The following is a 25,800-nucleotide window of genomic DNA, read 5'->3' on the forward strand; positions in this document are numbered from 1 at the left end:
ACAACGAGTTTACAGTCTAGAGGGGGAGATCGACTGGAGGTCAAAGGCCTCCAAAGTTAGCCTTAGAACCACCTACCTGTCCACTCTTCAAGCCAAGGCCAGAATTTGAGGGACAGAAGGCCCATCTCCTCCACGCTAGCTCTCTTCCTCCCTTCAAGGCCCTAATGAGAGCTCACCTCCTCCAGGAGGCCTTCCCAGACTGATCCCCTTCCTTCCTCTCCCCATCGTCCCCCTCTCCATCCCCCCCATCTTACCTCCTTCCCTTCCCCACAGCGCCTGTATATATGTATATATGTTTGTACATATTTATTACTCTATTTATTTATTTATTTTATTTGTACATATCTATTCTATTTATTTTATTTTGTTAGTATGTTTGGTATTGTTCTCTGTCTCCCCCTTTTAGACTGTGAGCCCACTGTTGGGTAGGGACTGTCTCTATATGTTGCCAACTTGTACTTAAGCGCTTAGTACAGTGCTCTGCACACAGTAAGCGCTCAATAAATACGATTGATTGATTGATTGACAGCCAAAGGCAGGATCATTCCAGCGTCCTGTAGTCCAGTCTCATCACCCGAACAATAGCTAATGGGGGTTAATTGGGGGCAGGGAACACGCCTACAAGCTCTGTTGTAATATCCTCTCCCAAGGGCTTAGTAGAGTGCTCTGCACACAAAAAGCACTCAATAAATACCGATGAGGACAATGATGATGATCCCCCGCCAAAAATCCCATGTTTGGCCACGGCAGGAGTTGTGGGTTTGCTCACTCTTCTCTCTCCCACCTTTCTGCTTCTGTCAGCCTCTCTCTGACTTTCATTCTCCCTTTCTGCTTCTAGTCAATCAATCAATCAATCAATCGCATTTATTGAGCGCTTACTGTGTGCAGAGCACTGTACTAAGCGCTTGGGAAGTACAAGTTGGCAACATATAGAGACAGTCCCTACCCAACAGTGGGCTCACAGTCTAAAAAAGTGGGCTCACAGTCATCCAGTGACCACTATCAGAGACGGAGTTCTGGGCTAGATGGAAAGACACCGAGCTGGGAGTCAAAGGACCTGGGTTCTAGTCCCGGCTCCACCGCTCGCCTGCTTCTTGACCTTGGGCAAGTCACTTAAATTCTTGTTCAGCAGTTCCCTCATCTGTAAAATGGGGATTCAGTATCTGTTCTCCCTCCTACCTAGACCATGAGCTCCATGTGGGACCTGATCGTTGTGGGCAGGGGAATGTGTCAGTTTACTGTTATACTGTACTCTCCCAAATGCTCAGTACAGTGCTTTGCACAAAGTAAACACTCAATAAGTATGACTGACTGAATGAATGAATCTTACATCCACCCCAGCACTTAGTACAGGGCTTGGCACGTCCTAAGCTTTAAATAAATACGGCAATTACACGGAGGCTCGGTCTGTCGTAGTAGCTACACTGTTCATGTTCTTAAAGTTCAGTTTCTCGCTCTTTCTTGCTTTGTTTGGCCATCTCTGTCTCTCTAGTCTGCCCCCCCTTGCCTTTTTCTCCTCCGCTATGCTTGGACTTTGTCCTCACTCCATGGAAGTCCCACACCCCAAAACTGCCCCATCCCATTGGGAACTCTAGAAAATGTGTTCATTTTAGATTACAACAATAACAATTTAGTATGTTTGGTTTTGTTCTCTGTCTCCCCCTTTCAGACTGTGAGCCCACTGTTGGGTAGGGACTGTCTCTATATGTTGCCAACTTGCACTTCCCAAGCGCTTAGTACAGTGCTCTGCACACAGTAAGCGCTCAATAAATATGATTGATGATGATGATGACTTGTTCAGAATTTGCTTTGTGCCAAGAACTGTGTTACACAGTCCCTGTTCCACATGGGGCTCACAGTAAGTCGTACTTACCCAAAAGCTTAGTAAAGTGTTCTGCACACAGTAAGTGCTCAACAGATACCACTGATTGATTGATAAAAGTCAACTGACTTACCTAAGATCACACACCAAGCAAGTGGCGGAGCCACAATTAGAACCCAGATCTAATTCAAGGATCTAATTCAGGGCCCTACTGAGAGCTCACCTCCTCCAGGAGGCCTTCCCAGACTGAGCCCCCTCCTTCCTCTCCCCCTCTTCCCCCTCTCCATCCCCCCCACCTTACCTCCTTCCCTTCCCCACAGCACCTGTATATATGTATATATGTTTGTATATATTTATTACTCTATTTATTTATTTTACTTGTACATATCTATTCTATTTAGTTTATTTTGTTAATATGTTTGGTTTTGTTCTCTGTCTCCCCCTTCTAGACTGTGAGCCCACTGTTGGGTAGGGACCGTCTCTATATGTTGCCAATTTGTACTTCCCAAGCGTTTAGTACAGTGCTCTGCCCACAGTAAGCGCTCAATAAATACGATCAATTGATTGATTGATTGAGCTCTACCGGTTTTGTCCTCTTTCCACTAGGCTACTAGGCTACGCTTAGAGAAGCAGTGTGCCTCAGTGGAAAAGAGCACGGGCTTTGGAGTCAGAGGTCATGGGTTCAAATCCCGGCTCTGCCAATTGTCATCTGTGTGACTTTGGGCAAGTCGCTTAACTTCTCTGTGCCTCAGTTACCTCACCTGTAAAATGGGGATTAAGACTGTGAGCCCCCTGTGGGACAACCTGATCACCTTGTAACCTTCCCAGCACTTAGAACAGTGCTTTGCACATAGTAAGCGCTTAATAAATGCCATCATCATTATTATTATTATCATTATTATTATTATCTGATGGGTGTCCCCTCTCTATTCAAACTTGATATGGCTAAAACTGCACTTCTTATCTTCCCACCCAAACCCTATCCTCTCACTCACTTTAATAATAATAATAATTATACGGTATTTCTTAAGAACTCACTATGTGCCAAGCACTGTTCTAAGCGCTGGGGTAGACACAAGATAATGAGGTTGTCCCACATGGGGCTTACGGTCTTCATCCCCTTTTGACAGATGAGGGCAACTGGGGCACAGAGAAGTCAAGTGATTTGCTCAAGGTCACACAGCAGGCAAGTGGCGGAGCCGGAATTAGAACCCATGACCTCTGACTCCCAAGCCCGGGCTCTTTCCACTGAGCCACGCTGCTTCACTTTCCCATCACTGCAGATGGCACCGCCATCCGTTCCGTATCACAAGCCCGGAACGCTGGCATTATCCTTGACTCCTCTCTCACATTCAACCCACATATTCAAGCCATCACTAAATCTTGTCAGTTCTACCTTCACAACAGCGCTAAAATCTGCCCCTTCCTCTCCATCCAAACTGCTATCACATTAATGCAAGCACTTATCTTAACCGCCTCGATTACTGTATCAGCCTCCTTGCTGACCTCCCAGCCTCCTGTCTCTCCCCACTCCAGACCATATTCCTTTCTGTTGCCCTGATCATTTTCCTTCAAAAACATTCAGATCGTGTTTCCCCACTCCTCCGGGAACTCCAGTGATTACCTATCCACCTCCACATCAAACAAAAACTCCTCATCATTGGCTTTAAGGCACTTAATCACCTTGCCCCCTCACCTCACCTTGCTATTCTCCTCCTACAACCCAGCTCACACACTTTGTTCCTCTAATGCTAACCTTCTCATTCTACCTCGGCCTCATCTATCTTGCCATCAACCTGTCACCCACATTCTACCTCTGGCCTCCTCCTATCCATCGGATAATTGCTCTCCCCAACTTCTTAGCCTTATTTGAAGGCACATCTCCTCCAAGAAGCCTTCCCCGACTAAGCCCTCCTCTCCTCCCAATCTCTTCTGCATTGCCCTAACTTGGTCCCTTCATTCATCCTCCCTCCCATCCCCACGGCACATAGGGATATATCTGTTATTTATTTATTTAATTTATTTATTTATGTATCTTAATGCCTGTCTCCCCCTCTAGACTGTGAGCTTGTTCATCATCATCATCAATCGTATTTATTGAGCACTTACTATGTGCAGAGCACTGTACTAAGCGCTTGGGAAGTACAAATTGGCAACATAAAGAGACAGTCCCTACCCAACAGTGGGCTCACAGTCTAAAAGGGCAGGGAATGTGTCTGTTTGTTATTATATTGTGCTCTCCCAAGCACTTGCACACAGGCTGTATATGTACAAGTTAAATAGAGTAATAAATATGTACAAACATTCCCAAGCGCTTAGTACAGTGCTCTGCACACAGTAAGCGCTCAATAAATACAATTGATTGATTTATTCTATTTATTTTACTTTGTTAATATGTTTTGTTTTGTCGTCTGTCTCCCCCTTCTAGACTGTGAGCCCGCTGTTGGGTAGGGACTGTCTCTAGATGTTGCCAACTTGTACTTCCCAAGCGCTTAGTACAGTGCTCTGCACACAGTAAGTGCTCAATAAATATGATTGATTGATTGATTTAGTACAGTGCTTTGCACACAGTAAGTGCTCAATAAATACGATTGATTGATTGATTGCTTTGCACACAGTTGGTCTTGTGTGCTGTTGGTCTTTCTTGCTCTCTTATCGAGCACTCACAAGGTGACGAGTATGACAAGTTTCAGGTTATTGACCTTAAGCCTCTCTGCCCACTGAAAAATCTCTGCTGAGAATTCCTTAATCTGCCTATAACAACAGTCCCTGCTCTTCTAAAGCAAATAATAATGTTCAGGTCTCCGTCATTTTGTGCCGGTCAGGGAAGGTTTCTGTTTCTCAATGCTAACTCAGACCAACGACTTCCAGTGAGCTTTGTAATTATTATTTTTTGGAGGGTGGAATTCTCTAGGCTTTAAGCTCAGTAAGAATTGCCCAATCTCTGGAAACATTCTTTCATTGCTGACCAGACCTTCTGGTAACATAGACCCGATTTCTGATGCCCTACTAATGACCTTTCCCTCTGAACTCAAGACAGTGGTGCGCGCGCGTGTGCACGCGAGAGAGAAACAGAGAGAGAAAGATGCAGCAAGGCTTTAAAATTCCTTCCCCACGCCTCGCAGCAAAAATTTAGTAACATTTCTCCTTGATAAGCATTCTGTGCTCAGACATCTGGCTTCACAGTGAGTGTCTTTCAATATATTGGCTTCAAAGAAAGGAGTTAGCACTAGCGGCATGGGGGTAACAGACAATTCTGGAGTCATTTCGTAGAGTCTTTCTAACACTTCTCACAAGGAATTAAAGTGTGAGTTTCAACATAGCTCCGCTAACAGCATTATCCTCACTCTTTAGGGTTCCTTTTTTAAAATGGTTTATGTTAAGCACTTACTATGTGCCATGCACTGTACTAAGCAGTGGGGTACAGATGCAAGCTAGTCAGGTTGGGCGCAGTCCCTGTCCCACAGAGAGCTCACAGTCTCAACCCCATGTTACAGATGAGGTAACTTGAGTCACGGAAAATTTAAGTCCTAATAATTGTGGTATTTCTTTAGTGCTTACTGTGCACCAGGCACTGTATTAAGCGCTGTGCGGGATACAAGCAATCAGGCTGGACACGGTCCCTGTCACCCGTGGGGCTCATAGTCTCAATCCCCATTTTGCAGATGGGGTAACTGAGGCACAGAGAAGTGAAATGACTTGCTCAAGGTCACAGAGCAGAGAAGTGGCAGAGTCGACATTAGAACCCAGGATCTTCTGACTCACAAACCCATGCTCTATCCACTAGGCCACACTGCACTTCTACCTTGAAGTGAGCTGCCCTTAGAACCCAGGTCCTTCTGACTCCCATGTCTGTGCTCTATCCACTAGGCCATGTTGTTTCTTAACTATCAATTCAAATAAACCAAAACTGGCAGGGAATAATCTTAATCGGGCCCTACACCAAAATTGCAGATGTATCATCTTGCACCTGGGTTCCGCCACATGCCTGCTGCGTGACCTTGGGAAAGTCACTTAACTTCTCTGTGCCTCAGTTACCTCATCTGTAAAATGGGGATAAGAGTGTGAGCCCCAAGTGGGACAGGGACTGTGTCCAACCTGATGAACGTATATCGACCCCAGCACTTAGAACAGTGCTTGGCACATGGTAAGCACTTAACATGTACCATAATTATTGTTATCATTATTACAGGAGTAATACTAGCAATATAATTTATTTCTCAAGTGTTTACTGTGTGGAGAGCACTGAACTAAGCACCAGGAAAGAATACACAGATGGAAACACAGAATGCCGTGTTACCTGAACAGAAACGTCTCACCTGATTAAAGCAAGCCCAAGGGTGAAATGCTTGCCTAGACTCAGTGGCCAAAGACCACACTTTCTAGCCAGTCTCTTCAGTGGCTGTTTCTTCAGACAGGGGCTGGAGGATGGAAAAGAGGGTGCAGGGCCTGTCACTAAAGAGGATCCTGCCCTAATCGGGGAACCAAGGTAGCACAGAGTCATTCCCAAGCCCGAAGCAATGCTGCCACTGCACCCCAGCCAGACTATCCCGGAAGCCTGCTCCAGCCTGGGCCAGTGTTCCCACTGGGAACGAGGTAGAAATGCCAGTCATGACGACAGGGCTCTGCACACACTATGTGCTCGATAAATATGTTTCACTGATGGATGGGGAGGCATGGGGAATAGTAATGGTATCACAAAGCACCCATTGGGTACAATACACTGACCTCTCTAGCTCCAGAATAACAGTATCTTCAAGCAGGAGGGTGTGCTGCCACAATGTTATTACTCCGTGATGTTGTAGCAGTTCTCCAAGCTTCAACACCTCTGTTTAAGACATTTCCTTGAGGGCAGGGATCCTGCTACCGATCCTATTGTATTGTCCTCACCCAAATACTCAGTACAGTGCTCTGTACACAGTAAGCACTCAGTAAATACCACTGATAAATCAGCGATTCATAAAAGCATTGGTAGGTTTTCTGGAAGAGTTCCTTCAGCTTATGTGTTCCATGGAACAGAAGGCCCAGATGAGCATAAAACCTGTTCTTAGGTTCAGACAAACCCTAAACTTTTCCTCCTCTCTCCCAGTCCCTTTTCTTTCTTGATATTCTTTCTCTAATATGTCTCCTCTTGCAACTTATCTTCCCCAAACTTGTGTCCTTCTGTCTTCCGTTGGTCTTCCAGATACAGGAGACGCAGCATGGTTTAGTGGAAAGAGAGTGAGCTTGGGAGTCAGGGGACCTGGGTTCATTCCGACAGCACTACTTAGCTGTTGTATGACCTGGGGAAAGTCACTTAACTTCTCTGGGCTTTGCTTTCCTCATCTGAAAATGGGGTTTCAATACCTTTTCAGTCCTACCTAGACTGGGAGCCCAAGTGGGACAGGGTCTGGGCCTGACATGATTATCTTGTATCCACCCCAACGCTTAGAACAGTGCTTGACACATAGTAAGTACTTAAATACCACTTAAATACCACAATACCTCCCCATTCCCCCCCATCCCCCCGCCTTACCTCCTTCCCCTCCCCACAGCACCTGTATATATGTATATATGTTTGTACGTATTTATTACTCTATTTATTTATTTGTACATATTTATTCTATTTATTTTATTTTGTTAATATGTTTTGTTTTCTTCTCTATCTTCCCCTTCTAGACTGTGAGCCCGCTGTTGGGTAGGGACCGTCTCTATATGTTGCCAACTTGTGCTTCCCAAGCGCTTAGTACAGTGCTCTGCACACAGTAAGTGCTCAATAAATACGATTGAATGAATGAACGAATTATTATCACTCCTTTCTGTTACTGATTTCTACTCCTGTTTCTTACTCTGATTCTCCCCTTTTCCCTTCTCATTCTCCTTCACTGCTACACTGTGGTGCCCTCTCTCCCTTTCTTCTTTCCTGTAATCCACTGTCGCTGTGCGAGTCCCTTTTCTTTACTGGTCCTTTATATCCTTGCAGTCTTTTCCCCTCTCTCCCTGGACTCTCTCTTCCTGACCAGTTCCTTTTCAGCTGCTCTGAGTTCTTTCTGTTCCCCTGAGCTCCATGCATGCGGTACGGCCCTGGGGAGGTGCTGTGGCCATACATAACCCAGCCGTACCCCATGTCATTTTCCCAGTATTCCCTTATCTCTCCCTGGAAATCTCGGGACCACCCAATGAACCACTTGGGAATGTATAAACTCCCGGCTCCGAGCCCTCGTGCCCGATCTGGGCTTCATGGTCCCCTAGAGCCGGGTTTGGGGGAGAGGGAAGCCAAGTAAATCTTCCCCATCCAGTCCTAGGGGTCCTGATGGTAAAAAAATAAAAAACAATTAATAAGACCAAGACTTTAGGGACTATCTGTCCTCCCCGTCTTGTGTGGGGTGAGGCTAGGACTGAGGATGCGAGGGTGGGAGTGGCCTCATCACTTGTTCCCCCTGTTCAGGTCTGGGAGCCCTGACACTAATAGCAATAATAATAATAACAACAATAATAATGATAACAATTATGGTATTTGTTAAGTGCTTACTATACTCCAGGCACTGAATAAAGCGCTGGGGTGGATACAAGCAAATTGGTTTGGACACAGTCCCTGTCCCACGTGGGGCTCACAGTCTCAATCCCCATTTTACTGATGAGGTAACAGACACAGAGAAGTTAAGTGACTTACCCAAGGTCACACGGCAGACAACAGCGGAGTCAGGATTAGAACCCATGACTTCTGACTCCCAGAGCTGTGCTCTATCCACTATGCCATGCTGCTGTGACCCTTTTTCTTGGGGCCTAGCCCAACCCAGGGTTTAGCTTTCCTCTGATGGGATCAGCAGCCCTTTCTTTGGCTTAGGTAAGGGCCACTGCTTGTGTTTGGAGAAAGTCTGAGTAGCTCTTCTGCCAGAATCAATCTATGGTATTTAGTAAGCACTTTCTGTGTGCAGAGGACTTTACTAAGCACTTGGGAGACTGCAAAACAACAGTGTTGGTAGTCAAGTTGCTTGCCTACAATGAGCTTACAGTTTAGAGGATGTATTGACAGTCATTGCAATGTAGTCTTCTCCATCGGGCCAGGGCAGGAACATGTTTTCACGTTCGCCCGCTCTGCCAGCTGTGTGGAAGAGACTCCTAGGGCACCATTACATATCACATATACATATAGATGTGGCTTATCTATACCTATACCCATCCCACATGCTTTGTCTTGATAACCTGCTCTCTGAAACAGCTATTAGGATTCACATAATTGATCTCTGATTCACAGTTAACAAAATCCCTTTGGGAGAATTGGAAGAAAGATTTGTTTTTTCACGGAGGCACCTATTCTTTTCAATCCCCCCATTCAATTTCAAGACATTTCGGGACTCGGTAATAATAATGATGACATTTGTTAAGCGCTTACTATGTGCGAAGCACTGTTCTAAGCGCTGGGGGGATACAAGGTGATCAGGTTGTCCCTCGTGGGGCTCACAGTCTTAATCCCCATTTTAGAGAGGAGGGAACTGAGGCTCAGAGAAGTTAAGTGACTTGCCCAAGGTCACACAGCTGACAAGTGGCGGAGCCGGGATTCGAACCCATGGCCTCTGGCTCCCAAGCCTGGGCTCTTCCCACTGCGCCACGCTGCCCTCACATCTATTATTTAATATTATAAAAATTCAGCTTCCAAGGTTTGATTTTACTCAACTGACAGGACTTGGGGTAGTTTTATAAACTGAGATTTTAATAAAAATGAAAACATAAAAATGTACCATGCAAATCAGTCCCTGCCAGATACTTTCCTTTCTCAATGGAATTATAAGCATTTTTAAATATAATTTTTCACTTAGAAGCCTTTGGCTGAAAAGAATTACAATCACAAAGTAAAAAAGAAGTGAAAAGGAAAAAGAGGAAAATAAATAACCCAAAGTTCCACTGGAAAAAGAAGGGATGCATTTGAAGGAGTAGTTACCAGTCACCTGGGTAAAAGCTACAATGCAAATTAATAATTTTGTCACACAGAAAATCCAACCCAATTAGCAAGATGCTTCTACAGTACCAACTTCTCCAAGCACCTATAGGAGAAAAACATGGTGGGAAACCTCCCCCGCCACCCCGCGATTTTTCTATTATTTTAAGGGAGAAAACATGTTCGAAAACTGTTATAACAAAGAGAAGTTACTACGCCTCCACCTCCCCCCCGCCCCGATTTTTTTATTATTTTAAGGGAGAAAACATGTTTGAAAACTATTTTAACAAAGAGAAGTTACTAAGCCTTTTTGTGGGAAACTAAAAAGGTTTTTGCTCTCCTTTCAAACTGTTTTTATAAAAGGTTCCCAGATGCCAATTCTCACAGATTAAAACCTGTGCAATGTCAAATTTTACATTCATTTCCTTTGCTCAGAGGGGGAACAAGAAACTACTTCGAGAATTGGCTCCCACCTGGACAGCCCAACTCCCCCGAACACTTCTGCGGCTCTATAATAATGGGACAAGTCGCGGGAAAGGCCCGCCAGGTTCTCAGAGGGGAAGGTGCACAGCTCGAGTGCATTTCCGCCAGACCCGAGGAAAGGTTTACAACTCCAGAAGCGGCATCTTCTTTGCAAATACACTGGGAAACCCTGCCAGCCAAGGACGGATTACGCAGGACGCTGATCTCTTATATTTGTAAACAGATAGGCTTTGTCGCTGAGAAACACCTGCGAATACTCCAGCCGTTTTCACCATCTCAAGAGACGGAGCTACATGTTTTCAAATATCTGATCTAAGTGTATGGCTTAGGCTTGCCAAAAAAAAAAAATATGAATTTTTATAGAGGTGATTGATTGGGTCAGTAAGAGTGAGTCACCAGCTATACGAAAGCTCCTGTCTGGTCATTGGAACTACTGACCACTGTGTAAATAAGAAACAGTGTGATAAAGCCTGGGCCTAAGAGTCTGAAGGTCCTGGGTTCTAATCCCGGCGCCGCCACATGTCTGCGTGTGACCTCGGGCAAATCGCTTCACCTCTCCGTGTCTCAGTTACCTCAACGGTAAAATGGGGATGAAGACTGTGAGCCCCATGTGGGACATGGATCATGTCCAACCTTATTAGCCCATATCTACCCCAGCATCTAGTTGCTGCTGGACATCATCATCATCATCAATCGTATTTATTGAGCGCTTACTGTGTGCAGAGCACTGTACTAAGCGCTTGGGAATTACACGTTGGCAACATATAGAGACAGTCCCTACCCAATAGTGGGCTCACATAGTAAGCGCTTAAAAATACTACAGAAAACTCCCCAATTTCCATGCTCATTTTGCCAGCAGCCTGACTTCAGTCCTCCTATTGACATTGAAAGAGTTTGTAACACTGGTGACTGAAAACTCCAGATTACCTTGATTGCTCGGTCATTATCTTTAATCAGCTGCTTCTTCTCATCATCCAGTTTTTGAACAACATCCTGGAGTCGCCTTTCTGAAGCTAGCTGCTGTCGGCCGCTCTCCTCTCTCAGGGAGGCAAGGCTTGTCTGAAGTTCAGTTATGATCTAAAATGAAAGCAGCATGCCATAACTCCTACTACATCAGTGAGGGGCAAATTTACATGAATTTGAGCTTGACAGGTGAATAGATCTGGCCACACTGTGGTACAAACTAAATATTTTCAATTAACATATCACCCACTAGAATGCATGAAATTCCTCAAATAACAAAACTCTAATAAAAATACGAATGGCATAAAACTGCAGAGTGCAATACATTTGGAAGACTTTTCTATTATAACATTGCACAATATTTATTCATCAGAGCAAAGCACATCTGTGCTCTCAAAAAATTACGAGATGCTTTAGATCTGACATTTTATTGAAAAGTGTACTCAGTTATTGGAATGAGCAGAGCCACTCTTCACGTCACAACTTCTTGAACTGTAACAACTGAAGAAAATGGCAATCAACATTATACCATAAGAGTCTATTAACTCTGATGGGCATTCATTCTTAAAAGAAATTCTAGTCTGAGAAATTTTTTAAATTAGATTCTTCATTCCCTAATTATATAACGTCCTGAATTTTTTTTTTAAAGTAGAACCACTTCAGAGAAACTTTTGTCTGGAAAAACAGTATTCCTAGAAACATAGAACTGGAAGGGTACTTGAGAAGTCATTTAGTCCATTCCCCTGCCTGAAGACCGTGAACAGCTCCACCATGCAGGGCCGTTCATTGTCTATTTTTTTCCTCCACCATCTTCCATTCAATTGTAAGCTTCTGTTGGGTAGGGATTGTGTCTCATACATCAATAACACTCTCCCAAGCACTTCGTACAGGGTTCTGCATACACTAAGTGCCAAATAAACATTACTGAATCTTTTCCAGGAATGGGTGGGCACTCAGCCGCTTCTCGTGGAAGCCTGGTCCAGTGTTGGATCTTCTTTGTGACCAAGTGAAAGCTTTCCTAATTTAATTTCAAAAAATTTCCATTTGTTCATTCCTCCGAGGGTCAGCATTCTCCTCCAAAGGAAATCTCCATATACTTGAAAATTCTTATGAATCCATCAATCAATCGCATTCATTGACAGCACCTCATCCTTTACTTCATGGTAAACAACCTTCAAAGCCTTTTACTTTTACTCTAATGACCTATTTTCCTTTCCTTGAAACCTTTTTGCTGCTCTTTGGATTCTTTCAAGTTTGAAGTGAGATAATTCAATCAATTCTCAACTCTGAAATAAAGGTCTTAGCATATGCATTTCAGGGTGGGAGGTTTACTTTCTAGCACTTCTCATTAGTATATTACTCAATTAATGGCATTTATTGAGCATGCAGAGCATTGTACTAAAGTGCTTGGGAAATTATTATAATAGAGTAGGCAAACACAACCCCTCCTCGCAAGGACTTTACAACCTAAAATATCCCTGTTACATCCTGAATTTTTATACAATGACATTCCATTATTAATACTCAGAAATATGATCACCTCCAAGATCTTTCTCTGGTTGATAAACTGCTCCATCCTTAATTTGGATCTCTGCTGTTTTGTTTCCTACCCTGCACATGTCACCGCTGATTTTTTTCCATTTTTGCAGAACCGTTACTTCTGATGAACCAGAGTCATTGTGAAGTTAGCTCCTGCTTCCCAAAGGTTAGTCACACCAACCAATTTAGTCTCCTATTTGACATTTCACTCTCCAGGAAATTGATAAACCTATTGACCGAAACTGGCCACGGGAGGCCGGGTAGGGAAGGGAGGCATCTGTGCAATAACACTCAATGCAGCCCTCAGCAGGTGGTCATTCAGCCCTCTGAACTAGCCTCTGGATTTCATTCATTCAATCATATTTATTGAGCGCTTACTGTGTGCAGAGCACTGCACTAAGTGCATGGGAGACATACATATTCCCTGTCAACAACGAGCATCCTCGAACCAGTGGTGTGCCCGCTATACTTTCCTAACCTGTCAATGTGGGCTCCTGCCATGGGAGGAGGCTCCTGCCCACATTGACAAAGGCCTTAACGGAAATGAGATACATTTACATTTATTACTTGATCCTTATTTGCATGGCTGGTCACTCTATCATTGAAAAAAACTGTAATGGACAGCCACATTTTACTCTTCACCAATCTGGATGGTGACGGGGGAGCAGCGTGGCTTACTGGCTAGGACACACGCCTGGGAGTCCGAAGGACGTGGGTTCTAATCCCGGCTCTGCCACATGCCTGCTGCGTGACCTTGGGCAAGTCACTTCACTTCTCTGGGCCTCAATTACCTCATCTGTAAAACGGGGATTGAGAGTGTGAGCCCTTCGTGGGACAGGGACTGTGTCCAGCCAGTGCTCAGAACAGGGCTTGGCACACAGTAGGCGCTTAAGAAGAACCATAAAAATAACAATAATAATAAGACACACACACACGAGTATTTCTATCACATGAAACAGACATTCCAGTTTCTTTCATTGTATTGGGCATCCGCTGGGTTTAATCTGCTTTGCCTCACTCTGTTCCAAGCGGCCACGGTCTGGGGTGGGTGTGAGAAAGCCGAGAGCCTGAGGGTGCAGGGAAGGAAGGCGGACTGGGAGAGGAGCGGCCTGAGAACCACTGGGGAGAGAAATGGCATGAAATGTCTGGAGAGGGAAGGGAGGGTGGAGGGAAGGTCCTCAGGGAGAAGGGCGGCCTGGGGCGGCGGTGGCGGGGCACAGGAAAAAAGGCAGCTTGGAAACTTTCGGAGCCTTAGGGTGAAGGACGATGGCCTCGGGGGACTGGGTGGTGGGGGAGTTGGTTGGTTGGGGAAGGAAGGCTGTGGGAAGGAGAGAATGAAAAAAGACACGTCTGCCAGCAATAAAGGAAACTGACAGAATCCCAAGAAGGATGAGATCATTTGTCTGACCCAGTTAAGGGGAATTTCATATGTTCTTATGAAAGGTGAAGTGAGGAGAAGCACAGAAGAGGATGAGGGGGGCAGTGAGACTACAGCTGTGAAGAACGGAAGACACAATAAGTAGAGAGCAGGTAGAGAGAGGGAGACAGACCCACAGAGAATAGGATGGCACATTCTTAAATGAAAAGTTGTCAATCATGCAAACAAAAAATAGCCATACATCGAAAGGACCTGGTCAGTAACTGAAGGCTAAATATATCCACTTTTTTTTTTACGGCTGTGGGATGACACATCTTTAAGTAGGTTATAGATGGAAGTGTTTTCACCTACTTTTCAAATTTTGCCACAATCCTCTTTTAATTTGATAATACTCCAGTGACTTCTCATAGCATTCAATTGATTCGGAGATGGGAAATCCCTGTTAGCTTCATCTTACTGATGCAAAGGCTGGGTCACCTGTCCACATCATGCAAATCCAGGAATACTCGTCATATCCCCTGACTCTTAATCTAGTGATTCACTGGATCGTGATCTTTTATAAGCTCATAGGGACCAAACCACTAATTGCCTCTACATGTTCATTGTCTGTGATGAGTGAAGTGCAAACAAAGGAAAATAACCCCAGCAAAAATTGATGAAGCATCCAAGTGAGCTATCATATGTCTTGTTTTGGGATTTTACTGAATTACCTGAGTGCTAAAGAAATCATTTACTTGAAATACCTTAACACTGCTCTGAGTAAGTTCTGAGTAAGACAAGAGTTTCTTTTCATGTGGAAAACCAAAACTGTACATTCATTCTGGAATAATGAGCCTCCTGAGGGCAATGAGATTATCTTTGAAAAGTTTAGAAAACTTATGAAAGTATTAGGCAAGGCACAGAGTGGGAAGGAGAAAGCTGTCACCACACTGGAGGGGAAACATTAATTCTTACACATATTCTAAGTGGAACCGCCTTGCCCAAGAAATGTGTCATGTGCTCTCGCAATTACAAAAAAAAAAGCAATCTATGTGCAGATGTGGGGAAAAATACACTCGCCTGATTCAAATCGACTGGAAAAAAGAGAGGGGAACATAAGAAATCCTACCCATTGTGGGCAGGGATTGTCTCTCTTTATTGCTGTAGTATACTCTGCAAGCTTGTAGTACAGTGCTCTGCACAAAGTACGTGCTCAATAAATACGACTGAATGAATGAATAGTGATAGTATTCATTAAATGTCTTCTGTGAACAGAGCACTGTACTAAATTCTGGGAAAGAATACACAGGTAGGAACGAGACACTGGTCCTTGTCCTTCAGAGAAGCAGCATGGCTAAGTGGAAAGAGCCCAGGCTTTGGAGTCAGAGGTCATGGGTTCAAATCCCAGCTCCACCAATTGTCAGCTGTGTGACTTTGGGCAAGTCACTTAACTTCTCTGTGCCTCAGTTACCTCATCTGTAAAATGGGGATGAAGACTGCGAGCCCCCTGTGGGACAACCTGATCACCTTGTTACCTCCCCAGCACTTAGAACAGTGCTCTGCACATAGTAAGTGCTTAATAAATGCCATCATTATTAGGGGGCAATGGGTCAGCCGGTTTAGTCTTCTACCTCTGAACGAAGCAGCAGGATGGGTCCTTAACTTCCATCTTAATCCTTCAAACAATTAAAGGCATTTATTGAGCACTTACTGTGTGCAGAGCACTATACTAAGCAGTTGGGAGTTGGTAGATGTGGTCCCTGCCCACAAGGAAAATCTTCATATTTAGAATATTCCATCTAGAATCCTTAACCTTCTTAACCTTAACCCCCTTCTAGACTGTGAGCCCGTTGTTGGGTAGGGACCATCTCTATATGTTGCCGACTTGTACTTCCCAAGGGCCTACTATGGTGCTCTGCACACAGTAAGTGCTCAATAAAGACGATTGAATGAATGAATGAATTAACCTTGCCCACTATATTCCTAACATTCCCCTGCCTACAACTGGCCTCTTGTCTATGGATTTATCTAAACTCTCTGGAATCTCTGGGCATTTTGACCTAAACCAATGTAAGGAGTGGATCCAGGGAGCTATCATCTGCTCAGTGAAGAACTGTTTCCTTGTTTTGTTTAGGGCCTGACACCTCCAATCAATCAATGTTATTTCTTGATCCTTTTCTTTGTGTAAAGCACTATATTGGGGAGAGTACCATACAGTATAGTTGGCAGACATGCTCCCTGCTCATAAGGAGCAAGCTCACAGTCTAAAGCAGGGGATAGACATTGAAATAAATAAACTATGGAGGTGTACATAAGTTCTCTGGGGCTGAGGGTGTGGTAAATATCTAGTGCTTAAAGTGTATAGATCCAAGCGCATTGGCAATGCAGAAGCGGGAGGGAGGAGTAGGGGAGATGAAAACTTAGTCGGGGAAGGCCTGTTGGAGGAGATGTAATTTTAATAGCACTTTGAAGGTGGGGAGAGTGATTATCTGTCAAATACGATTGGGGAGGGAGCTCCAGGACAGAGGGAGGATGCGGGTAAGGGGTCGGTGGTGACATACAGAAGACCGAAATACGGGACATAAGGTGGCATTAGATTAGCAAACTAGGTCGTAGCAGGAAATCAGCAAGGTAAGGTAGGAAGGAGAGAATTGATTGAGGGCTTTAAAGCTGATGGTGAGGAGTTTGTTCAAGCATCAGTGGGTGCCCCTCTACAAGCGGTGCAGATTTTGTTGAACGATTCCCCATTCACCCTCTCGGCTCCCTTCAAGCCAGTCTCAGACTTTTCAGATTGGAGAGCACTAATTTTTTCAGTCTAATCTCAGACGCAAACTTTTCCATCCCTGGATTAGTTGCCCTTCATACTTTCTTCAACTGAAATAACAACCCTTGTAATTTTATATAGCACTCTGATTTTTTCAAAGCCTGTTCACAATACCTACCTCATCTATGTCTTCCCAACACCCCTGTGAGGCAAGTATTATTATCCCCATTTTACAGACGAGGAAACCAAGGCTCAGAGAGACTAAGTGACTTGCCTAAGGTTACCCAGGAGGCCAGTGGCAGAATTGGTCTGGAATTCTCAAGTCTGCTCTTTCCATCATACTTCTCTTATTCCCTAAGTCCTTTCTAAAATGTGAACCGTTAGCAGGTTCCAGGGTTGGATGTGCCAGGGCATTATATCGTGGCAAAACTCTGAAGTTTGTTTATTTCTCTGTTCCTTTCCTGAAGATGCTGAGTTTAGTCCACTGATCACAGAACTACAAAGTCACCCATTATGAGGGGAAGGCAAAGACCTTAGCTTCAATTCTGTACCCTACATTTGTGACAAGAAAAAGCAGAAGAAGGTGATATATGATGAAGTGGAGCTCCTTGTGAACTTTAAAGCAGTAGGAGCCTGAGCTTTTTAGAGACTTCATAAAGATATTAAGGAAAAAGATATTCTGCTCACACTAGGTCAGGCAAAAAAAATGGCTTTGGGCAATAATTAAAAAGCAATTTTTAACTTTGTTTACGCTTCAGAGAAATGAATGCGTGGAGGCTAAAACAGAATATCTGGAGAGGTCACAAAATGTTACGTGGAATTCATCAAGCAGTGCAACTTCCATGTAAATCTCGATCATCTACAAACTTTGTTCATATGTTAAAGATCTAATTGAAAGCCTCCAAAGTCATGAAATTCCTGGTAAAGGTTAAATTCCAAACTCAACTCCCCCCCACAACCCCATGGTATTCAGTATTGCAGCACAGCGTGAGGTGCTGAGAAGCCTTTCCTTGAAGTACTTATTATAAAAGAGATAAGAAGAGGTCCCTTGGCTTGGAGCCTACCATGAGTAAACTCAACTCTGCATGTCATTTAAGACACTTTCCTGAAGGTGCGGTTATTTTCTCTAGGCCATGGGGCACCTCCCCAAATGCCACCATATTGAACTGTACTCTGCCAAGCCCTTTGTACAGTGCCCTGCCCACAGCAAGCACTTCCTAAATACCAATCAATGACTGATTGATCCCTGACTGCTGGACTGCACTGTAGGAACAAGCCCATTAGGTCAAACGGACACAATCACTGATAGGGAAAGAAGGTTCACTAGCATTTTCAACTTTATAATTGGGACTGGCATTTATGCTCCCAGTTGTCACAGCATTACTGTGGGGAAGGCAACCCAAGTGCATTATACCCATTTATTTCAGTGTCAGCTATGCGAAGCTGAGTTGAGGAGAGTCACTTTCCCAGAGACACCGGAAACTCAGAGCCTGTGAGCCCATTGTTGGGTAGGGACCGTCTCTATATGTTGCCAACTTGTACTTCCCAAGCGCTTAGTACAGTGCTCTGCACACAGTAAGCGCTCAATAAATACGACTGAATGAATGAATGAATGAATGAAATCACCCTACATGTCAGAAAAGTTCCTTCTAGGATTTTCCCCACAGTAACTTTTACACTGAGCTTTTGTGTGGGAAGGCTGAGAGAACAGAGAAGAAGGGTGGATACTGGAAAAATGTCGGCTGGGGGAAGCCGGCTATGATAGGGCAGTTCATAGCTGAGTCGAGTTGAGAGAAGAGGCTTAGTGTGGGCAAGAAAGGGGGTTCAGAGTGGTTGCTAAATCTATGAAAGGTGGAGGTAAGAAGCACGGTGAATGGAGCACAGACCTGGGTGCAAATCCTAGTTCTACCACTTGCCTGCTGTGAGACCCTGGGCTAGTCACTTAACTTCTCTGTGCCTCAGTTCCCTCATATGTAAAATGAGGATTAATACTGTGAGCCCCATGTGGGACATGGATTGAGTCCAACCTGATTAGCTTGTATCTACCCTAGCATTTAGAACCATGCTTGACATATAGCAAGCACATAATAAATACCATTAGTATGATTATCATCATTATGGGAAAAGCTAGAAGTAGTCAAGAAAGCAGCAAGGACAGCATGAGTTGGCTTTGGGTGGAGAGAGGCTCAGAACAGGATAGGTAGCAAGTAGTGGAGAAAAAACAAAGCTGAGCAGTGGATCCACCTGGAAATTGGTGACAATCTCTACAGTCCTAGCCCTGTGGATTCAGTTCCTGAATGCTTGTAAAGGTACCAAGCGTCTCTGCAAACCCCACTAACACAATTGTGAAATAGAACTGCTTGAACCAAAAACAGCCCTTCGAGAGTTGTATTTCAAGTTTATTTCTTTTCGTAATTGACCTTCTTATCCTGAAAATTACAGAAGGTGAGTCAACTGAGGCTATGGTTTTCAGAGAAATCTTAATTGATATGTGACCTTACTTCCCGTCTCCAAAAGAGAGTTAGTTCAGCTACCCTCCGGTGTTCTTTTGCAACTTATGCGTTCCTGGTGAATGGTCAACTTCAGGCTAGGGTATAATAATACTACTACTACTAATAATAATAATGGCATTTGTTAAGTGCTTACTATGTGCAAAGCACTGTTCTAAGCGCTGGGGGGATACAAGGTCATCAGGTTGTCCCACGTGGGGCTCACAGTCTTAATCCCCATTTTACAGATGAGGTAACTGAGGCTCAGAGAAGTTATCTGGCTTGCCCAAGGTCACACAGCAGACATGTGGCGGAGCCGGGATTCGAACCCATGACCTCTGACTCCAAAGCCCGTGCTCTTTCCACTGAGCCATGCTGCTTCTCTAATGAGTCCGTGGACAAGTTTCGGAGACTGTGTCTAAGTGGCCCTTTCAGGATATAGCCTCCTACTCCAGTGGTAGGTTTGTAACACCCAAAGAAACATGTTGGGACTTGGCACTCCTCAGGTGCACCGGCTGGTTTTACAAGATCAATGAGGATGTGAGTTTGGACATTTGAGAGTGACTGACCCAGGAGTTAGCCTTGCTATCTTTAATTTCCCGGGACTTTTCCCTACAAGAGCACGCTGGAGCTTTTTTTAAAATTTCATTAGTTTACTTATTTACTTGGCTTGCCTAGGGAATAAAAATTCCTTTGTCCTGTGAAATACTGAAGGAGGTGGGCAGGGGCTGGGAGGAAAGCCATTTTAATTCACTTTAACCTTTCCAAGAAAAATTATTATTGGGCGGGGGCAGGGGCGGACTACTTTTTTCTGGTGGCTTACCTGGGATGATTTGGTGAGCTTCTGATTGTATTCCTTCTCAATCTGCTTCAACCTGCTGTTAGCCTGAAAAACACAAACACACACACACATACACACACACACAAACACAGACACACACAAACCAGATTAGCTCAGATGAAGAACATGTTCAGACAGTCTGCCACTGACCCTTATGCTTGGCTTCCCTTCCACATGCCTATCACTAGGCAGCTGGGATCTCGGCCAACTCCAACGCCCTTTTGTGGCAGCCAGAAAACCACAGGGCATGTCTTTGATCTAGGGCCAACTATTCATCACTTAAAAGGCCAAAAAAAAAAACTGTACTTCTGCTGCCAATTATTAGAAAAACATAAAGACCTCTGTGGATTAAAAAGGGAAAGAGTGAGAAAGAGACAAAGATAGAGACATACGAAGAGTCAGGGAACGAGACAGGGTGAGAAAGAAGAGGAGGAGCAACAGAAAAAGAGAGGTAAGGGAGTGTAGGAAAAGAGAGAGAAAATTATTTGAAAGTAAACATTTAAGGGGAGACGGAGGGAAGAAAGAAAAAAAGGAGGTTGAGAAGAGGAGGATAGTAAAAAATTGAGTGGGAGGCGAAGATTTTACTGGGTTTTTACCTCCATTTAGCAAAAAAAGAGAGAAACATGATCAAAAAGAGAGCAAAGCGTAATTCTTCGGCTAAAATTATTTGACCTCATGTGCCAACTAATGCAAATCTGACTAATTTTTTGGAAAGACTCCTACATCTAATTCAATTTGTACTGGAATGAACTGAGGCCTCCTGACCGTAGTGATTCTCTTGGCATATCACAAATATAGGAAGAAAAAAAATCTAGAAGCATATCCTCCGTGTGATTTTGATAGCATATTCAGTATTGGGAAGTGAAGCATATATGTAATTAGCATCAACAATAAGATTTTAAAGGCACTTTCTGTCTCACCAGCACAATCCACACTTCAGAAACTTTCCCACCATTGATTGACTTTTCTATGAATCAGATTCAAAAATAATTCAAAAATAACTGAAGTGCTTAGTACTGTGTTCTGCACACAGTAAGCGCTCAATAAATACGACTGAATGAATGAACTCGTTTACCAATCACTTGGCCTACAAGTAATGCCACACAGCACACGGACCATTTTTGAGTTCAAGAGGCAGGCCACAGAAAAGTGGAAGTTTGGTGGGCTATTGGAATTCACTTATGTGAGAAGCAGCATGGCTTTGTGGAAAGAGCCCGGGCTTGGGAGTCAGAGGTCATGGGTTCTAATCCCGCTTCTGCCACTTGTCAGCTGTGTGACTTTGGGCAAGTCACTTAACTTCTCTGGGCCTCAGTTCCATCATCTGTAAAATGGGGATGAAGCCTGTGAGCCCTATGTCATCATCATCATCATCAATCGTATTTATTGAGTGCTTACTATGTGCACAGCACTGTATTGCTTGGGAAGTACAAATTGACAACATATAGAGACAGTCCCTACCCAACAGTGGGCTCACAGTCTAAAAGGGGGAGACAGAGAACAAAACCAAACATACTAACAAAATAAAATAAATAGAATAGATACGTACAAATAAAATAAATAAATAAATAAATACAGTAATAAATATGTACAAAAATATTTATTTGTGATATATCACAAATTTGTGATATATCACATATTTATGTGTGATACCCTGATTACCTTGCATCTACCCCTGCACTTAGAACAGTGCTTTGCACATAGTAAGCACTTAACAAATGCCATTATTATTATTATTATGTGACTAATTGTGCCTCTCTAGGCCCATAGTCTGCCCACCCTCTTTTAAATCATACTTGCTTGATTTTCTTTTGCCACTGTAATTTTTTTTGGAATGATTATAACTGGCAGTGGTTTATCTTTATAGAAGGCTTAAAAATGAACTACTGTAGCATTAAAGATTAAGTTACTTTTCCCCTGAAAGAATTAGAAAGAAAAAGATGATAGTTTATGCAAGAGAGCTTTTATCACGGTCAAATTCTCTCTTCATCAGCCTAGGACTAAAGCACCTCAGGCTCATACAGAATCAACCTCATAACCTCCTGAACTCAAATCATCTTTCACAAAAACAAATAAATGACCCAACACGCCCCTTACAGTTCGTTAGCAGGTTAAAACTTGCTAGTCATTACGGAATAGAGCTGAATCATCAGTTAGGTAGAAATGAAAAGGTGATTTTTAAATACAGGGCTTTACTGTCTCTCTCAAACTCAGATAAACAGACCATATCCATGATTTTGTTATAAAAATCACAATGGGGATGGTCCACTTTCAAAATGAAATTTAAAATGGTGCAATTTTCACAGGTTGGGTTGGAACATTAAACCAGCCTCAATAGCACAGATTTAGTTTGGTTCAAAATTCCTTACCTAATGCCTTAGAAAATCCAAGCTGAACTCAACTTTGAGAAATTTTACGGGAGATAAATGAAAATAGCCCCTGCTTTAAATAGTAAATGATTAGGATCACACCAAGCCCATCTGAAAACTTAAACTCAAAGAGACACTGGGAGCAGCTTTGGAAAATATTCTCAACTCTCAAACTTGCAAAACTGTCCACTAGCAGTCTTGGAGTAAAGTGTACCTATTTCAATGTCACAATTTTTATTTATTTATTTTTTTGCTACTGAATGTGTTCACTACAACTACATTATACTCAATAAACAGTACATGTAATACCAAAGCCCACAGGCTGAAAAATGGACCCATTAAAACCAATTTCTAACATCCTTTCATCTCTCAAGCAAGTTCTTGGGGAGTGTAACATATGGGTGACCAGAGGAATATTCCTTTTAGTACTTCAAATGTAACCGAAGAAGACAGAACTAATGGACAGTTCAAAGATGTGCAAAGGTGTTCAGAAGGAGTTACCCTGCTACGAAGTGCTTTAAGAAGAAATGGAAAAAACTAATGTTCAACCTAAGTTGGAGAAATTATTCATTAAAGTTGAAAAAAACACTGCAACAGTCATCAGAATAAGCTTCCCTATTTGCAACTTGATTGCATCAGTCATATTTAATGAGCGCTTACTATGTGCGGAGCACTGCATTAAGCACTTTGGAGAGTACAACATAACAATACAACAGAGTTGGCAGACACATTTCCTGCCCAAAATGAGCTTACAGTCTAGAGGGGAAGGTAGACATTAATATAAATAAATTACAGATATGTACATAAGTGCTCTGGGGCTGAGGAAGGGGTGAATAAAGGAAGCAAATCAGAGTGACTCAGAAGGGAGTGGAAGAAAAGGAAACGAGGGCTTGGTCAGGGAAGGCCTCCTGGAGGAGATGTGCCTACAATTGGGGCTTTGAAGATGGGGAGAGTAATTGTAAGATTTGAAGAAGGAGGGCGTTCCAGGCTAGATATTTACTGAATGTAATGATGACAGATCTTAGATTATATTAATAAGGATTGAACAGTAGCTTAGCGACATCATCCCTCATTACCTTAAACAGGATGTAAAGGAATGTCAATTACCATTCTTGAGGTTCTGGAACAGATCCTAACTTATAACAAGAAGGTCTAGGAGAAAACAAAACTCATCATACAACTATTCAGGTATCAAACACATATTCCTGAATGTATCTTAGGGTATGCTTTTATAGTGACAGCATTAACTTTAGCAAAAGGTGAGTTCTTGCTGGAGTACCCACATGAGTGAATGAAAAAAAAAAAAGGAGCCATTCTGTTATGGATTACTTTTGCTTCATCGGTTGGCAAACCAATTAAGTACATGCGATAAATGGCAGGTTATTGTCATATCATGATAGCTAACTAATCATCACTGATAGTTACTGAGTACTTACGGTGTGCACAGCATTGTACTAAGTTCTTGGGAGAGTACAATTCAATACAGTTGGTAATAATAATGATAATTTTGATATTTGTTAGCGCTTACTATGTGCTAAGCACTGTTCTAAGTGCTGGGGGAGATACAAGGTAATCAGGTTGTCCCACGTGGGGCTCACAGTCTTAATCCCCATTTTACAGATGAGGTAACTGAGGCACAGAGAAGTTAAGTGGCTTGCCCAAAGTCACACAGCTGATAAGTGGCAGAGCCGGGATTCGAACTAATGATCTCTGACTCCCAAGCTATGCTCTTTCCATTGAGCCATGCCGCTTCTCTGGTAGACATGTTCCCTGCCCAAAGTAAGCTTACAGTCTAGAAGGGGAAACAGACATTAATATAAATAAACAACTTAAAATTTATAATGTATAAGATACGTACCTAAGTGCTGTGGGGCGAATATCAGACGCCCAAAGTCACAGACCCACTGCATAGATGAAGCAGAAGGGAGAAGGAGCTGGGAAACACAGGGCTTAATAGGAAAAGGTCTCTTGTTGGAGAAGTGACCATAATAAGGCTTTGAAGTGGGGAGAGTAGTGGTCTGGCATATATAGAGGGAAAGGGAGTTCCAGGCTACAGAGAGGATATTGGAAACATGAGGTGGGGAAACTGGGAGAAATCTGGCGCTAGAGGAGCAAAGTTTGGGGTGAGGTAAGGTAGGAGGGGGCGAGATGATTGAGTGCTTTAAAACCAGTAGTAAGGAGCATCTGTTTGATGTGGAGGTGAACGGACAATCACTGGAGATTTGTGAGGGATGGGAAGGCTAAAGACAACTTTTTTTAGAAAAATGATAAGTGCGGCAGAGTGAAGTGTGTACTAGAGTGGACAGAGACAGGAGTCAGGGACATCAGGAAGGAGGAAGATGGGGTAGTCAAAGTGGTATAGGATAAGTCCTTGAATCAATCAATCAATTGTATTTATTGAGCGCTTACTGTGTGCAGAGCACTGTACTAAGCGCTTGGGAAGTACAAGTTGGCAACATATAGAGGCATCCCTACCCAACAGTGGGCTCACAGTCGCATAGTACCAGTTGGGACGGAGAGGAAAGGGCAGTTTTTTGCAATGCTGCGAAGGTAGAAGCAACAGGATTTGGTGACAGAATACGTGGAATAAATATGTGGGTACTGAGGACAATAACAAGGTTGCTAGCTTGTGAGATGGGGGGGATAGTGGTATTGTTTACAGGGATGGAATAGTCACGGGGAGGACAGGGTTTGGGTGGGACGATAAGGAGCTCTGTTTTGGACAAGTTTAGTTTGAGGTGTCAGTAGGACAACCAGATAGAAATAACCGGATGGGAGTGGGTGTAGATGGAGGATTGAAGGCAACCCAGAGGGTGGGAGGCAGAGGAGGAGCCTGAAAAACAGATGGAGAAGAAGCGGTAGGAGAGATAAGGAGGAGAACCAAGGGAGGACAGTGTCAGTGAAGCCAAGGTTGGACAAAGTTTCAAGAAGGGGGTGGTCCATGGTGACGAAAGCAGCTGAGAGGTCTAGGAGGAATAGGATGGAGTAGAGGCTGTAAAATTTGGTGAGAATGGTTGGTTACATTACCTTAGAGGGCTGATTCTGTGGAGTGACGGGAGAGGAAACTACATTGGAGGAGACCATGGGGAGTCTTAGAAGAGAGGTGGAGACAGTGGATTAAACAACTCGCTTGAGGAGTTTGAAGAGGAATGGTAGGAGGGAAATGGGGTGAAAGCTGGGAGGAGCTGGGGGTCAAGGGAAGGTTGTTTTAGGATAAAGGATATGTAAGCATGTTTGAAAGCAGTGGGGAAGAAGCCA

General features: G+C 43.6%; 1 protein-coding gene across 11 annotated transcripts in view; it reads right to left on the reverse strand.

Annotated features, from left to right (window-relative positions):
- Window positions 1–25,800, reverse strand: part of CEP112 (centrosomal protein 112) — a 348,495-nt gene that overhangs the window by 73,711 nt on the left and 248,984 nt on the right. For all 11 annotated transcript variants that reach the window (XR_005454199.1, XM_038757370.1, XM_038757364.1 and 8 more), the window contains 2 exons: window positions 20,159–20,221; window positions 11,151–11,300 (listed from right to left, as the gene is read on the reverse strand). Coding sequence is in view for 10 of the 11 variants with exons in the window: in XM_038757370.1 (XP_038613298.1) it covers window positions 11,151–11,300; window positions 20,159–20,221 (213 nt within the window). In the remaining variant the exon portion in view is untranslated. The remainder of the gene's footprint in view (window positions 1–11,150; window positions 11,301–20,158; window positions 20,222–25,800) is intronic.

This window comes from Tachyglossus aculeatus, chromosome 15, assembly GCF_015852505.1.
Source record: "Tachyglossus aculeatus isolate mTacAcu1 chromosome 15, mTacAcu1.pri, whole genome shotgun sequence".
NCBI classification, from domain to species: Eukaryota; Metazoa; Chordata; class Mammalia; order Monotremata; family Tachyglossidae; genus Tachyglossus; species Tachyglossus aculeatus.